We start from the raw sequence: 17,401 nt of genomic DNA, 5'->3' as shown, positions 1-17,401 counted from the left end.
ATTAGAGAGTTCCACGCTGGACACTGTGATGAGGTGTTTAAGGCTTCATCTAACTAAACTGACATAAAATACACTAAAAATGCCGTAAACAAAAGCAGGTTGTTGTTAAAATAAAATGTGAAAAACATTAGTGAAAATATCCAAAGAATATTGATAAAGATATTCATAATATATTAGTAAGATATCCGATAAAAAATCTGGTAAATATCCACAAAATGTTAGAAAAATATCCAAAAAATGTAGTAAATATCCCAAAACTATTTGTGAAAAGACCCAAAAATATGAGTAAAATATATGAAAAATATTTGTAAAAAAATCCAAAAAATATTATTAAATATGTGAAAAAATTAAGTGAAAATGTCCGAAATATATGTGGAAATATTAGTGGAAAATGTCCGAAAATTATCTGAAAATTATAAGTGAAATATGTGGAAAAAACTAGAGAAAAATATCCAAAAAATATTTGTGAAAAGACCTAAAAAATATTAGTAAAATATGTGAAAAATGTTTTGTAAAATATAAAAACAAATTTGAGTACAATATGTGAAAATACACAATATATCAATAAATAACTATCATTTGTAACTCATAATACATGACAAACTAACCATCTATGTGAGCTCAGTGAGAAGCTGCTGCAGAGGGGTTAGTGTCTCATTTCAACAGCTATCAGTGACGTTGTCCTGTACGCACAATTACACATTTTAACAAGGTCTGACTTTAAGTCTTGGTTGTATGCAATAAATGTACATTAAGAGTTGAATATAATCCTTAAATGACACCTCACACTTAGTGGAAATAAAATACCGGAAGCTGCCAGTCATACAGATCACAACCAAATTGGTTATTTCAGATAATAATAGACAACGTAGGTGTTATGTAGGTGAGAAGTCCGTGCTGTGTTATTTTTAATTTTCATAATATACGAGTAGTACTACAATACAATACCTCAAAAAGATACCACATATAAGAGAAACACAGTCATCACACAAGCCCACTTGTGAGGCTACACAACTGTGTTCTTAAAGGTGCAGTAGACAAAGTGGGTATTAAGAGAATAAGTATAAAATATGCTTATGTATCACAGAAGGATGTAATGCTATGTTTCGTGTGTGTGACTTACGTAGCCAACGTCTGGCCGGTAACAAGTGTATGCTCCCAGAATGCTGTGCAGCACATCATGATATGGCCCGCCCTGATGATTAACAAAGAAATAATGAAGACAATGGAACAAACAGGCCAAAAGGTACACTCATACACACACACACCCTTTCCCAGAAAGCCCAGTGTCAGATTTACTTTGATAGAATAATATCAGCGTAATGTCACTGAGCTTCGCTTGTTTCCTGCCAAGGTCACCACGGTAACATTGTATTGACTAAAAGGCTCAATGAGACATTTTCTCAATACTGACAGACAAAACTGTTATTTACAAAATATCATATAATATATTTTAAAAAATCAGGTAAACATCCCAACATTTTTTTGAAAAATATCCGAAAAAAATATTAGTAAATTATGTGAAAAATATAAGTGAAATATCCGAAAAATATTAGTAAAATAAGTGAAAAAGGTCCAAAAAATATTAGTAAAATATGTGAAAAATATAAGTGAAATATCCGAAAAATATTAGTAAAATAAGTGAAAATGTCCGAAAAATGTGTGGAAAACAACTAGTGTAAAAATATCCGAAAAAAATCTGGAAAATTTAAAAAAAAAATCTGGTTAACATCCAAAATATGTTTGAAAAATATCCGAAATTTTTTTTGGAAAAAATATCCGAAAAATATTTGTGAAAAAATATCCAAAAAATATTTTTTCTAAAAATACCTGAAAAATATTTGTGAAAAAAACCCCTGAAAAATGTTTGTGAAATATGCGAAAAATATAAGTAAAATTTGTGAAAGATACGAATAAATGAAGTGCTAAAATTAAGCAGACACACCCTTTCCCAGAAAGCCCAGTGTCAGATTTACTTTGATAGAATAATATCAGCGTAATGTCACTGAGCTTCGCTTGTTTCCTGCCAAGGTCACCACGGTAACATTGTATTGACTAAAAGGCTCAATGAGACATTTTCTCAATACTGACAGACAAAACTGTTATTTACAAAATATCATATAATATATTTTAAAACATCAGGTAAACATCCCAACATTTTTTTGAAAAATATCCGAAAAAAATATTAGTAAATTATGTGAAAAATATAAGTGAAATATCCGAAAAATATTAGCAAAATAAGTGAAAAAGGTCCAAAAAATATTAGTAAAATATGTGAAAAATATAAGTGAAATATCCGAAAAATATTAGTAAAATAAGTGAAAATGTCCGAAAAATGTGTGGAAAACAACTAGTGTAAAAATATCCGAAAAAAATCTGGAAAATTTAAAAAAAAAATCTGGTTAACATCCAAAATATGTTTGAAAAATATCCGAAATTTTTTTTGGAAAAAATATCCGAAAAATATTTGTGAAAAAATATCCGAAAAATATTTTTTCTAAAAATACCTGAAAAATATTTGTGAAAAAAAACCCTGAAAAATGTTTGTGAAATATGCGAAAAATATAAGTAAAATTTGTGAAAGATACGAATAAATGAAGTGCTAAAATTAAGCAGACACACACCCTTTCCCAGAAAGCCCAGTGTCAGATTTACTTTGATAGAATAATATCAGCGTAATGTCACTGAGCTTCTCTTGTTTCCTGCCAAGGTTACCACGGTAACATTGTATTGAATAAAAGGCTGAATGACACATTTATGTCAATAATGACAGACGAAACAGTTTTGTACAGTTTAAACAGAAGTATTAGTGTATATAAAGGGTGGCTGAGCTTCTCTCACTGACCTGCTGGAAGATACACAGCTGGGGGAAGGTCCTTGAGATGTCCAGCTTAATCAGCTCCAGACTCGACTCCCGATCTGAACCAGAATCTGGAAGACAAAACATTAATAAAAACACAAAGGAAAAATCATAAAACATGTATAGTATAACCTCTAATCTGACATTACAGTAACTTGACTTTAGTCACATTGATCTGTGAGTTAATATGGCCCAACATGATAGGAAAATAAATCGATTTGTCGGGAGATAGGTGTATCGTCCCAGCCCTGATAGGAGATGTTCTATTGTGTCTCTACCTTCAGGTTCAATCTCTAAGGAAGGTGCTGGCGTGGTCCTCCACTTCTCTTTTGCCCGGGCCAGACAGATGCTGTACAGCTCTGCAGGGACACATAACAGCAACCACAGTACAATCAATAAGAGAGAAAGAAAGGGAGGACGACAGAAGCCAAAGACACTGAGTGGAGAACATGATGACTGGACAGAAACTATCACTTGAGGTGATAAAAGGATTCAGCTCTTCACATTACTCTGCAGCAGTAACACTAAAGGTGATTAAGGGGAAAGAAGACAGTGATTTTGTTGCAGTGCATCACCTCTCCCGGCCGGTGGCCGCTGCCCTCTAGTGATGAGACATGACAGAGCTCTGCACTGGTGGTCCGAGCTCTGAGCTTACGGTACTCAACACCAGCACATCCAGTAACACTTCATTTTACAGGTCCGCAAATTTCATGGTAATTAGGTGATAATAAGCAAATAACCTATTTAAAATTGCTTTGGAATTACCCCGATATTTACCTCAAAATGTATCGAAAAATTACTTTATTAAAAACATTATTTAAAGATCCCATATCGTTCTCATTTTCAAGTTCATACTTGTATTTTGTGTTTCTACTAGAACATGTTTACATGCTATAATGTTCAAAAAACACTTTATTTTCCTCATACTGTCTGCCTGAATATACCTGTATTTACCCTCTGCCTGAAACGCTCCGTTTTAGTGCATTTCAACGGAATTGCGTTGCTAGGCAACAGTTTGGGTCCATGTTTACCTCCTGTCAGCTGATGTTATTTACATACACTGCAACAGGAAATAAACTGGGACACATTTAGAATGTTTATGTTAAAAACCATGAAATGATCTATATATATATATTGTATATTTGTGACATCACAAATGGACAGAAATCCTAACGGCTTGTTTCAAACGCACAATTTCAGAATACGGGCTGTGTGTATTTCTCTGTATATTGAGCGTTTTGATAGTTTAACAGTATTTATATCGCACTTAAATCTACTTTATAATATAAAAGACATGAAAATCTCACTTTTTACAATATGGGACCTTTAATAATTATACGCTAAAATAGCATGTAATGGTTAAAATAGGGCCCTTAGGCTTGAGAAGCGGCTGCTCTTCATCGGAGGTGGAAAACTAATAGACACAAATCTCACCATTGTGCGACTTATTGTCGACACAGATGTAACCTGGTAGCTGATGTCATGATTCAGGGAGGTTTTAAAGAAATTTCAAAGATGTTAATTATTATCTATTTATCAGCAGACATGGAAATAAAACACATCAAATAACTTTGTATTCTTTTCCTGGAAATGTATTTAAATTACCAGCTATATAATTATTAAATCATTCAATCCATTGGTACCAACCATGTCATACTAGCTTGTTTGGAAGGAGGCTAAATAACGTTCCAAACTTGTGTGTAGTATTAGGCTTGTAGTTGTGCTGGGTAAGGAGCTAAGGAATGCATTACGTCAATGAGTGTCCTCACAAAGATAGAAGTACGGGGTTGTGTGTGTGTTGAGAACTCATTGAGATGCTCCTTGTTCCCTCTTGTACTGAGGGAATCACTGAACCGTGTTCCTTCTAAATGAACGCACTCCTCCTTCCTCTTCTATTCATCTCACTGCCACTTATTCAATTATCACTGAGACAAAGAGCTACACCCATCTCTGTGTACGGTATGCGTGTTTGAGTACATACAGGTGTGTTGTGTTGGTGTGAAGAACAAAGAGTGCAGATCAGGACATGACAGTCACAGGTGAAGCAGAGTTATGGCAGATATGTGCTATAAATAACACACACACACACACTCTCAGACACACACACACTCTCAGACACACACTCGTTCCCACGTACCGTGTGTGATGTTGAGGTCGTTGCCCACGGCCAGGCTCCACACTTTGCCTCTGACGCTGGGGGGGATGCCCTGCCACCAGAGGTCTCTCACTCGTCGAGATGTGCACCTGGAGGAAAGGTTGAATGTGGGTTCAATGTTGGAGGAACGTTTAGCACAACGAAACCGAAGGAATCCATCGGTAGCAACCATGTCATGCTACCATGTCAGGAAGGAGGCTAAATAACACTCCAAAGTTGGGCTAAAGTTTGGAGAGGAAAAACTGTCATGGACATTTTCAAAGGGGTCCCTTGACCTCTGACCTCAAGATATGTGAATGTAAATGGGTTCTATGGGTACCCTCGAGTCTCCCCTTTACAGACATGCCCACTTTATGATAATTACATGCAGTTTTGAGCAAAACCATGCAGTTTTACATATAGTTTACATAAATTGTGTCCCCATAGGAGCCATTTCATTGTAGTGAGACCATTTTTTAAAAACTTGACCTCACTGTATAAAATGACCTGTGGTGACCTCTAGGATAATCACAGCCTCATGAAACTTTACAGCTACAAACTACAGACCTAGAGCATTCAGAGGATGGATGGCTTTCCTAGCTATAGATTGACAATAAGGGGGTTTCTGAGCAGTTTACACATCAGAAGTGCTCGCTATCCAGTCGCCGAAAAATGCAGAATTCTTGCAGAAATCTTAAAAAAATGTCAAAAGTTTTTGATCCCAAATCACAGCATGGCTTTTTCTATGGTGTTCCTCAAGGTCTTGGTGTCTTAATGTGGTATTTTGGAGGGATTATTGATCATTTTTATTAATTCTCGAGTGGTAAAAAATGGTTAAATATAGCATCAAAATCTGTGTAACAAATGGTATCAACCCAAAAATTGCTGCAACAACTTATGAGACATAATAGAGCATGAGAATGACCATCATATACTTCTATCATAATGTTCTAAACCCTTATACACTTTTACAATTCATGTTTATCTCTGATTTATGACTACAAGAACTTGACACAGTGCTGAGCTGCATCTCAAATTAATCTTCAGGTTCACAGCTTTCAGAGGATGTACACCACTTCTATGTGACGTCTACTGTTGACCTGCTATCTCCCCCTAAAGACCCTACACGGCCGTTGTTTGTACTCACATTGTACTCCAGTTGGGCAAGATCTCCTGGTTCCAGGTCTGGGCGGCTGTGCCGATGCTCTCCTCGAGCTTACACCGATCCTCCAGCTGCTTCTTTCTCTTCTGAGCCTCCTTCAACTCTACACGACATCAGCGTGGAGAGAGGTGGTTAGATACAAAACAGAGGCTCAGAGGCTCTGGAACAAGACAGTAAAGGAAACCTTGATTGCTCACCTCTCTTCTTGGCCTGGGCCACCATCTCTTCATACTGCTGTCTGTGTTTCTGGGCCTCCTCGGCTGGCTTGGCAGGCAGATTACTGCAACACACGTACATCAACGCAAAGGAAAATGGATGAGCGACTATGTGCTCTCTGAGCTCAACTTGCATTATTCATGTTGAGCAAGCTTGTGTGGCACAACACTCAAGGTCCATTTAGTAGCTTTTCTGGAGCTTTCCTTCACATTGCATCTAGGCGAATGTAATTTCTTTACATCCAAAGCTTCTGTTGAAGATTTTTCGAATGAAGCTCTGAATGTTTGTGACGTCATTATCGCCCTAAAAAATAAATGTTTTGTTAATTTATTGCTGCTAAATCGCCCCGTTAATACAGGTGCGGGCCTCCCTTTGTGTGTGGCAAGCGGGAGAGCAAACAGTTGTTTGACTGCAGTGAAAATGCTGTTTTTGAAAGGCTAAACGCCAACACATATGGATTGAAGCAGAACATTTCGTCAGTTATCATGTTGTGAATTTTGGAAATGATTACATCTTATCTATTTTCAATAAATGTTGACTTTTGGACTTTACAGCGCTCTGGAGTTATTGGAAATGTTTGGATCACACAAGTCGGAAACAATCCTACTGTTTTTGAAAGGCTAAATGCCAACACTTATGGATTCAAGCAGAATATTTTGTCAGTTAAAATCACGTTGTGAGTTTTGTAAATCATTACATCTTTTGGATGTGTTTTTGAAGTTTGAGACAACCCTGGAATCTAATTCTACAAATAGTATAATATTAACAATATTAGCATAGCCTGATCTTTATAGCGACTGTGCAGAAATACCCGGTTTAAATAGAACGAATAAACAACAACAAATGTTGATTTAGAATTCAAATGTCAACGTTATGAAAGCTTCAAACTATTCGGTACATGTGCTCAGGACGAATGGAAATTAAAAATCGACTTTCTAAGACAACTGAAGATCATGTCATATGAGTGAAAGGTCCAGAACAGCTACTAAAATGACCTTTGTCATACAGCAATTAAAAGAACTCAAGGTGCTTTTGCTAGATTTTTCTGGAGCTTTCAACCACATTGCCAACTCCATCTGCTGATGAACACCAGGATGTGGTTAAAAGCTCCAGAAAAGGTGAGTAAAGGGACATGGATTTTAGTTTTTTTCTTTTATAACATGCTCATTATGTAAATTTAGGTCATAGCAATGTATTTTAGTTGTGGTTTTTTACTGCAAATATGATCTACCTGCACTTCTTGCAGAGAGGGATTGTTTTATTGGGTCTTATCATGTGATTTTAGGGCGTTTTCTGCTTCAGCATGTTAAAACTCAGTGTGAAATACTTGTGTCTTGTATGACTGATGTGAAAATAAACTACTCTTCTTCAAGGATAGACTGATGGTGAAACTTTGCAATATACATAATGTGCACTTCTCTAGATGTGTTTTACCAGCAGGGGGTGACAGTAAAGAAGGAAAGGAGGTGGGAGGTGAAGCAGCGTGCAGCAGCTGAACTCACAGTTTTGCCAGTCATGGTGCGTTAGAATAAACTTCCTTGTGTTCACACAGGAAATCAGGCTAAATTATGCCATTGTTTGTATTCACCGTTTTCCCCGAGCAGAAGTGCTAATCCTGTGGCTGAGCAGCACCATCTGAACGAAACATGAAGTCCAGCATACGTCCGTCTGTCTGTCTGTGTGCCTGTATATGTATGTTTACTAAATGTAAAATCCTAAAGGTAATGGAGCCAGGCTGAGGGAGGGTCATTAAACTTTCAGCAGCAGCTCTCTTTTACCGTCTGTGATACAAAACAGGGACACAGAACAGGGAGCTGGAACAATACTGAATGGAGTCTAATGACAAGAGGAAGGAGGACTGATAAAGAAGGAATGAGGGGGAAGACAAAGATAGAAAGACAACAGACGAGGCTTCATTGTCTGATAAGAAAACTCCACCGGCAGCGAGTGAGAAAGAAAAGAAATGTGGGATAGTCTGAAGACTGAAGACAGTGTGTGTGTTTACATACGCGGGTCTGTCCTCCAGTATAAGTGCGGTGGTGGAGAGCGGCTCAAAGTCCAGGTTTTTCCTCACACCCTGCCTGGGAGACGTCGAGTTGCCAGGTCCAGCTCTGCCACTCTTTGTTTCATATTCCTGAAAAGAAAAACACACATTTAGACACAAATGGAGATTTAATAAGAACAGCGTTACAAGGAAACCAACTAGCTTTTCATGAGAAGTCTGCAACATTTAAACTAGGGCTGTCAATTGATTAAAACATTTAGTCGCAAGTGAATCGCACAGTTAAAAATGTACCTTAAAAAGGGAGATTTGTCAAGTATTTACTACTCTTATCAACATGGGAGTGGACAAATATGCTTGTTTTATGCAAATATATGTATATATTTATTATTTGAAATCAATTTACAACACAAAACAATGACAGATATTGTCCAGAAACCCTCACAGGTACTGCATTTAGCATAAAACAATATGCTCAAATCATAACATGGCAAACTGCAGCCCAACAGGCAACAACAGCTGTCAGTGTGTCAGTGTGCTGACTTGACTATGACTTGCCCCCAAACTGCATGTGATTATCATAAAGTGGGCATGTCTGTAAAGGGGAGACTCGTGGGTACCCATAGAACCCATTTACATTCACATATCTTCAGGTCACAGGTCAAGGGACCCCTTTGAAAATGGCCATGCCAGTTTTCCTCAAAATTTAGCGCAAGTTTGGAGCGTTATTTAGCCTCCTTCGCAACGCTAGTATGACTCTGAAATTTGTTTGCGTTAAAGAAATTAGCGGCGTGAGTTAAAACGAATTTGCGTTATTATTGTGTAAGTATTGTTTTATCGTTTCCGGCTTGTGTGAGCCAAACATTTTCCAATAACTCAAGGGCGTCGTAAAGTCCAAAAGTAAACATTTATTGAAAATAGATTGATCATAATCATTTCCAAAATTCACAACATGTTTTTATCTAACGAAATATTCTGCTTCAAACCATATGTGTCGGCGTTTAGCCTTTCAAAAACGATTTTTTTTCACTGTAGTCAAACAACTGTTTGTCCTCCTGATTGCTACACACAAAAGGAGGTCTAGCAGCAATCTAACAACACCATGAATTAACTAAAAATCTATTCTTTAGGGTGATAATGACGTCACAAACATTCAGAGCTTCATTTGAAAACCTCAATAGAAGCTCCAGAAAAGCTACTACATGGTCCTTGAGTGCTGTTAGTGGTTGTTTAGTGGTTAAGTTAAGTGCGAATAGGACATGCATGTGGCTCCAAAGCCACAGAAAAACTGCCACAAGGGTCACAGCTGACCTCTAAAGGTCAGACACAGACCGCTAGGGTGTAATGGGATTGGGGAGAGGGAAAGAAAGGAGAAGAGAGAGGATTCATATGTACATTAAGTCACACAGAAACACTGAGAAATGTCTTAACAGCGTTGTGACGACGCTCTTTTGACCTCTAAGTATTTGTCAGCTGGTGTCTAATGAGTGTGCGTTTTCTGCTCCACCACCGGGAGTATGATACGGGCCTATAGAAAGAGGAGGTCACGTGACTCTCAGTCTGTTACAGCTGAAATAGTTCCGGGAACACCATCAGAGGAAACTGTTGGAAGATATTGTCTTTCTAGTTAATTAGGAAGCTACTGTAAATAGGGCAAGTGCAATACGAGCACACACACACACCCCGCTGTGTGTCCAAAATGTCCTCCAGTGTGCGTTGCGCTGGTTAATAATGCAGGCTGAGGACTGCAAGCAATCAGCTTAACAACAGCGCTGCCGCAGGGACGTTCACATTGATCAGCGCAAGGACACAATAGACAGGAAAATCTATTCCTACAATAGGAGCGCGTGTGAGCGTGCATGTAGGACTGTTTGTGATGTTATTAATCTGTCTTTGTGTTGTAACGGAGCCTGGGGGGACGAACACATTTAATTAGATCACGGGACCAAAAGTAAGAGGACAGACTCATAATAGATATAAAGCCACCATGAATTACTCATAATAACCTTTACTTCTAGAGCACCTATCAGAAAGCTGTGTTATTTACTATATTAATCAACAGGAATGAGTTCTAAAACCCGGAAATGAGTTAGCATTTTAGTTCTTGATTTAGTTTCTTCGATCTTGATCGCTAACGGGACGCTAAGCTTGCACAGTTTATTCGAGAGAGGAGGTTTAAATAATTACTTAGGAAGGAGGTTATGTTTTCACCAGGCGTTGGTGCGTTGGTTTGTTTGTCTGTTAGCAGGATTACTACAAAAGTTCGCGATGGATTTGAAAGAAATTTTGGTGACGACCGGATCATGATCCAGATTCAGGAATTTTTTTAAGAATTCCGATCAGCCTGAGCATTAAAACTTCAGGGTATAACACATGCGCAGTGTAACTGATTACGCGTTGATGACGCATGACTCCGCCTCCTTCTGAGAGCAGAGAGATACGTGTGTGGATGTGTGTGCGGAAGCTGCTGTCCGTCCGCGGTGAGAAAGAAAAAAGCGGTAGATGACGGGATGAGAGACAATGTAGTGTAACGTTATACAGACATAACAAGGCTGCTGAATGAGAGAGGCATCCGCCGATACGTTACACGGAAACACACCGTGTTAATAACAAGCCGACCACCTCACGGTACCGCCAGCTGTGAGCTGTGATCTGTTTTTAAAGTCACGCGTTGGCGGAGGTCTGCGCTCTCAGAGAACAATTCTAGTTGGATGGTGCAAGACAGCTGGCAATTTGAGGTTAAGTGTTAAGTCTTGCTCAAGGACACTTTGACATGTGGACCGGGGGAGCCGGGGATCGAACCACCGACTCTCTGATTGGTGGACGACCTGCTCTACCTCTGAGCCACAGCCGCCCAGGATAGCATCCTCAGTTTTTTGGACTCAAAGCTCATTGTCCCAAAACATTACTTCCCTCTTGTGAACGGCTGACCAGTTTTGCCTTTTAGTCAGTATTGATTGTCTTCGTGCTCTAATGAACAGGTAACATGCGTGTCCTGCTGCTTGCTTTATAAAAGACAGTGTGTACCCGAGGGAACGGCTGCTGGTCGATAAAAAAAGGTTAGCCAGAGCCTGAGAATAGATGGATACTGCAGAGAGAGAGAGAGGGAGGGAGATTGAGGGGAGGAGGGAAGCGGCAATGTCGCATCTGTCCAGCAGCAATGCAGGTGCTACCGACAAGGTGAACCACTAGACAGGATGTGTGTGAAGCCGTACTAAGAGGTGTGTATGGATGGGAAGGTACGTGCGCATGTGAAGCGATTGGCGTCAAAGTATTACAAGTATGTAAGGGTGAGGAACACAATAATGATGGACCGATGGCGCCACAGCGAGACACCGGAGCAGAATCCAGTTACCTAAAGCTGAAAAGTTACACACAGCTGCCTCTGTAGCCACAAACACAAACGGATTTATAGATGTATTAGTACTCCAAGAAATGTAAACACACTTTAATGTGTAATGTGGATTTCCCCCCTTTAAATTAGCAGCGGACAGATAAGCCGAACAGAATGAATGCATTCAGCAGAGTAATCCTCGCCAGCGGGCTACATAACTTCAAACGTCCTGTTGCTCGCGCTTGTGCTCGCTCTACATAGACATGAACGAGCATCTCTCAAAACAGTGAGGCGGCACACGTCAGCTAAAACCACAATATCACTCTATATTTCAGCTGCTTGGCAGTAATGTTAGCTGACCAGACGAAGGTCTCTCCATGAATCAATGCTGATCCTAGTGTTGGCTTTTCCTGCCTCAGCCTCCCGACCGGAGGGAACAGGGGAGACACCGGAGTTTTGGTCGGAGACGTTTCTCTCTGTGGAGCCCCGTCATTTCACAAGACACGGGAAACCTCTGTTGGTCTGGAGGAGCTGCAGGAGTTATTTCTGCACAAACATCCACTGTACATTCACTAGATATTCTCAGAGCTAAACTAACTCTTCTGCAGTGTGGAGTGTGCGCACATGCACGTGAGAGTGGAGCGAAAGAGCGAGAACGAGTGCGGTGTGTGAGTGAAGGCAGGCAGAGGAGCAGAGTACAGCAGAGACTCCGGCCTGGAGACTAAAGCTACGGTCTTCATTTCATCTCCCCTCACTTCTAGGGTGGATCTTTACTCTCTGTGTCGTAGCTTTTAGCTGCTGGAATAGTGACCGTATCCCATGATAACCTGCCGCCAGGGCAACCGGCTTTCTGTTGTTCTCCAGTTTCCTGGTAGTGGAGTAAGAGCTCTCTCCGGGTGCCTGGATGGCTGCTAATGGCCTTTACGCTATAACATTATAGACACTAGGAAGCAGCACTCTAAAGATGACGTCAAGTAGTATACTCAAGTACTACTTGGGTAAGTGCATGTTATGTTATGCAAGTTCCTTCTATGCGCAAAAAAAGGAGCAAAGTGGGCTTGAAAAGACACCGCTGTTACAAAGGTTGGTAACGCTGTCCTTGGATTGGTACCTAAGCATTATACCCTCATGAAAACACCACTGGCTCTCTCAGTGAGAGAGATGAAAGGCCACAGCAGGGTGCTTGACCTGGTTTCCCTGCATGCCAAACACACCGCTAGAACTGGGACTGCCTCGAGCAGTTTCCAAAGCCCATCAAGCGGAGGACGACGTGTGTGAATGCGTCAGATGGCGTCTGTGTGGTTGTTTGCCAGCTACTGCAGGACAGTTCACAAGTTCACTAATCAGAGCTGTTGCTCAAATTCAACACATCGATTCCACTGATTCTGTTTTACAGATGAATACATTAAAAAAAAGTTAGAGTTAAAAGTTAAAATGTATCGCGGGCGAACCCGACAGACTCGACTGTCTTTCAGAAGCTGGAGCAGGTTCAGTTCATGTCATGCTAGCTTGTCAGGGAAGGAGGCTAAATAACGCTCCAAATTTAGGCTACATTTTGGCGAGGAAAAACTGGTATGGCCATGTTCAAAGGGGTCCCTTGACCTCTGACCTCCAGATATGTGAATGAAAATGGGTTATATGGGTACCCACGAGTCTCCCCTTTACACACATGCCCACTTTATGATAATCACATGCAGTATAAATGTGTTATTTTCTCCTATTCTAAAAATGGTGTGTTTGAATATTTCTGCATACTGGGGTCTCTAAACAGTCTTTGAATTACATAAATTGGGTATCACTGTAAAACTGAGTCTCTTGTGGATCCAATGAGCCCAACTGTATTCATGTGTGATGATGTTAGTCCTCATAGGAGACATTTCATTGTAGTGAGACCATTATTATTATTTTTTTAAACTTGACATCTCTGTATAAAATGACCTGTGGTGACCTCTAGGATAATCACAGCCTCATGAAACGTTACAGCCACAAACTAGAGACCTAGAGCATTCAGAGGATGGATGGCTTTCCTAGCTAGATTGACAATAAGGGGGTTTCTGAGCAGCTTCTAGAACAGAAGTGCTCGCCATCCAATCACTGAAAAATGCAATTCTTGCAGAAATCTTAAAAAAATGACAAAAGTTTTTGAAACCAAATCCCAGCATGGCTTTTTCTATGGTGTTCCTCAAGGTATTGGTGTCTTAATGTGGTATTTTGGAGGGATTATTGATAATTTTCATCAATACTCGTGGTTAAAAAATTGTTAAATTTAGCACCAAATCTGTGTAGCAACCCAAAAAAATGCTGCACCAACTTATGAGACATAATAGAGCATGAGGATGACCATCATATACTTCTATCATAATGTTCTAAACCCTTATACACTTTTACAATTACGACTAGAACAACTTGACACACAGTGCTGAGCTGCATCTCAAATTAATCTTCAGGTTCTCAGCTTTCAGATGATGTACACCACTTCTATCTGACATCTACTGTTGACCTGCTATCTCCCCCTAAAGACCCCCATAAAAAAGACAAAAACGGGTCCATTGTGGGTCTCAGAGACACTTTTCTATCTGCGAGACATGCTTACTCATCGGTCTGTGACGATCAACAGTCGTAGTTCCTTTACAATAACTCTCAGATTCATGCATTCTCACTGTCTGGCTTGTGAAATCCAGTCAACGTAGACTGTGCAAAGGCTTTTATCATATTATCTGGTTATTTATAGTAAACAGAAAAGCACTAATAGAACAACTGAGGTAATCAAATATATCTGAATGAATGATTTCATAGTATTTCTTGGCAACACAGCAGCAGCGGACACACTAACAGCTGAATTACAGTTACCAGGGGGGAGCCGAGGAGTCTGTTAGAAAGGCTGCAATGATCTGGCAGCTTTTTTTGTTGAGACAAAAATCAAGAACATGAATATCCAGACAAACAGATGGGAGCCGAGAGCACTGGCACCAAACGCTCAGATACAATCCAAGCAAGTCCCACTGATTCAAATGAGTCTCAATGAAATCCCCTTGACATGCTTTCAAAATAGAAAAAGACGCCACTGCTGCACGTGCTTTTGTTGTACTAAAGTCGAAGGCTCTACGTTGAAGATGGTCATCTTTCTAGAGACATCCTGACCATCATCAACCCACGGAGCACCAGAGTCACGACAAAGCTGAAAGAGGCTATTACGGGAAACCCGAGCCATCCTCTTCCTCCGTCTCTTTCACGCTCGGACTACCAATGCCCTCTGATTCTGCCTCCAAGGAGAGGAGAGAGAGAGACGGCAGGGTCACCGAGCTCACCCGCTTGTCCTCGCAGTGCAAATGCTCACTCACCATGAACGCTGCTTGTTCCTTACAGTCCTCCGGTGGGGGGGTTTCGTTTACTAAAAACCTTAACCTAGCGTCATCACTGCTCCTGGGAGGGGGGGAGGCAGCTCACTCCTGGCAACGAGACACCCAGGAGCGAGGAGACGAGGAGGAGATCAGAAAGGAGGGCAGAGGGACAGTCAAGCTGCCAACGGAGGGACACACCCCGCATTGGAAGTGATGCAGCAGCAGCATGATACCCTCCTCTCTATCCCTCTCTCTCTCTCTCTGTGACGTTACGCTCAGCAGCTCTGCATCAGGTCTATTGCTGCTGCTGCTGCTGCTGCTGTTCGTGTCAGCAAATCAGCACCGCCGTGTGTTGTTAGTCACCATCACTGCACTGAATGGAGCTCTGCGCTCTGTCTGCTGTGCCCCGGCAGCCCGTTCTAATCAATCCCAGAGTAACGGATGATCGGGTTTCAGCCACTCAGCCCTTTCTGCTCTCTTGATCCGGTCAGGACTGAACAAGCAGCTCAGAGAAGTGCTGATACAAGTTACACATCCTTTCTTCTAGTTTTCTGCTTACTGGATGATTCTCACTAGACACACAGATGTAATGGTTGCCTAACAACTAGGGCTGGGATGATACACCTCTTTTTTAACTCTAGACCATGAGAAAAAGTTGAATTACAGACTTCTAGGGACTTTTATTTTGAAAATATCTAAATTAATACAGTAAAGTTTTTTGATTTTCAGCATCAGAGATGTCCTGAAGTCAAATATATCAGTCGTTGTCAGGAATTATTTACGCAATTATTTCCAGCAATGACATTTCCCTCACATATTAGTGGTATTTTCTTTTTAATTTATAAGGGACATGTAATGTTTTATACTTCTGGTGAGTATAATCCAATCATTCTTATTTCCATATATGTATTTTGTAAATACAGTTCCCTTTGTTAACACCTTATTTTGAAAACCAGACGTAGTCACACGTGTTTACTTCCTCTAACTTCTCCAAGTCCGTCTCTAGCTCTCCGGTCAGCTCTGTTCTCTTTATACATCCATGATCAGCTCCATCGGGGCCGTTTGAATGCATTTAACATAAATGTCAGTATATGGGTGCTCTACAGCTGTAGCGTCCCATTTGACCACGGAGATGAGAGCGACGGCCGGCTTGACGGCGCGTTACCGCAATACGTTTCCTGTCCGTGACAGAGTTAGTGTGCAGCTTTAGCCGTGATGTCTAGCTCTGCTTTTCCTGACAATGTGTGAAACCCAAAGTGTTTCCATACTTTACTGGATGTTTAGTGTTGCAGGTCTTATTCGCGCAGACCCTTCGTCGTTTCCTGCTTTCTAGCTTTGGCTCACTAAGGTTTGTTTTGGTTGACGGATATGGAACGGATATGACGTCACGTTACTCAGACTACAACAATAAAAGCGGTAACTTCCTTCTACCTTCACATAGAAGGAGTTTAAATGACTTTACATTCAAATCAAAACTCATGCTGAGTCCAATTTCAATTCAGCCCCACTCCCCACATCTCAGTAACTCAGACATGCCCGGGCTGCCACACGATGTGATTTAGAGGCTCAGCAGGTAACAGAACAATTACTTTCTTCAGCAGGCAGCGATTCACTGCGACCAGACCAGACGTTGTACTGAGGCCTCCTCCAGATATATCGAAGACTGAAGTGGTGTAAATTAGAACGTAAAACTTGATTCACAGTCTTGTTCTCAAAGGGGGAAACGTTGCTGGTGGAAATAGCACACAGTGTGTCTCGTAGGCAGGTGAACAATGACCGTGGCAAATAAAGCATTACACACACACACAGTTTACTGACCCCGCCTTTGAACAGCAGCGTCACAGGCAGGACAAAAGCTTGAAAACGGAGCCTTGTTAACCGATTCCTGAGGTTCAATATAAGGTTACAACCACAGATGAGACTCCGATGTGAAGCACATGTAGGTGGTGCGCATGAGTCAGATAGGGGGTTTAATTTCTAACCAATACAAGAAGATAGTCAACATTAACAAGGTATTTATAGGGCTGTTCTGTAAACTGCATATTAACAGGCATTTCAACCAGCACAAAGAGCACAGAGGAGACTCCCCTGGTGTCACGCACTGAGAATATGGTAGCACAATAACAGGCTTTTACAGGCTCTAATTACAAGCTGCCATCATGTTCTTTGGTTTATTTCACCATTAGAGCGACGTTGTGCTCTTTAATTGGCTCTGAGACACCTCCCCTGTCTGCTTTTTTGAATGGCAGTGTGAAATTATGAGTGTTCAGTCACCAGCTGGCTATATCTAACAAAGTGCTCTCAAAGACCTTGACATTTTAAATTGCAGCGAGCTGAGCAACACAAACACTA

The 17,401-nt window shown here is 40.6% G+C and overlaps 1 protein-coding gene across 3 annotated transcripts in view; it reads right to left on the bottom strand.

Moving 5' to 3' along the window:
* The window catches only part of tbc1d14 (TBC1 domain family, member 14), a 51,883-nt gene that overhangs the window by 6,479 nt on the left and 28,003 nt on the right, over positions 1-17,401 (bottom strand). For 2 of the 3 annotated variants that reach the window (XM_074624789.1, XM_074624790.1), the window contains 7 exons: positions 8,382-8,506; positions 6,354-6,436; positions 6,142-6,259; positions 4,998-5,104; positions 3,139-3,219; positions 2,846-2,931; positions 1,124-1,195 (listed from right to left, as the gene is read on the bottom strand). In XM_074624789.1, the coding sequence (XP_074480890.1) occupies positions 1,124-1,195; positions 2,846-2,931; positions 3,139-3,219; positions 4,998-5,104; positions 6,142-6,259; positions 6,354-6,436; positions 8,382-8,506 (672 nt within the window). Of the gene's footprint in view, positions 1-1,123; positions 1,196-2,845; positions 2,932-3,138; positions 3,220-4,997; positions 5,105-6,141; positions 6,260-6,353; positions 6,437-8,381; positions 8,507-15,049; positions 15,427-17,401 lie in introns of those variants that run through there. The other variant, XM_074624792.1, reaches the window with a different exon arrangement.

Source organism: Sebastes fasciatus, chromosome 22 (genome assembly GCF_043250625.1).
Source record: "Sebastes fasciatus isolate fSebFas1 chromosome 22, fSebFas1.pri, whole genome shotgun sequence".
In the NCBI taxonomy this organism is placed as follows: Eukaryota; Metazoa; Chordata; class Actinopteri; order Perciformes; family Sebastidae; genus Sebastes; species Sebastes fasciatus.
This window is presented reverse-complemented; position numbering and strand designations above follow the sequence as displayed.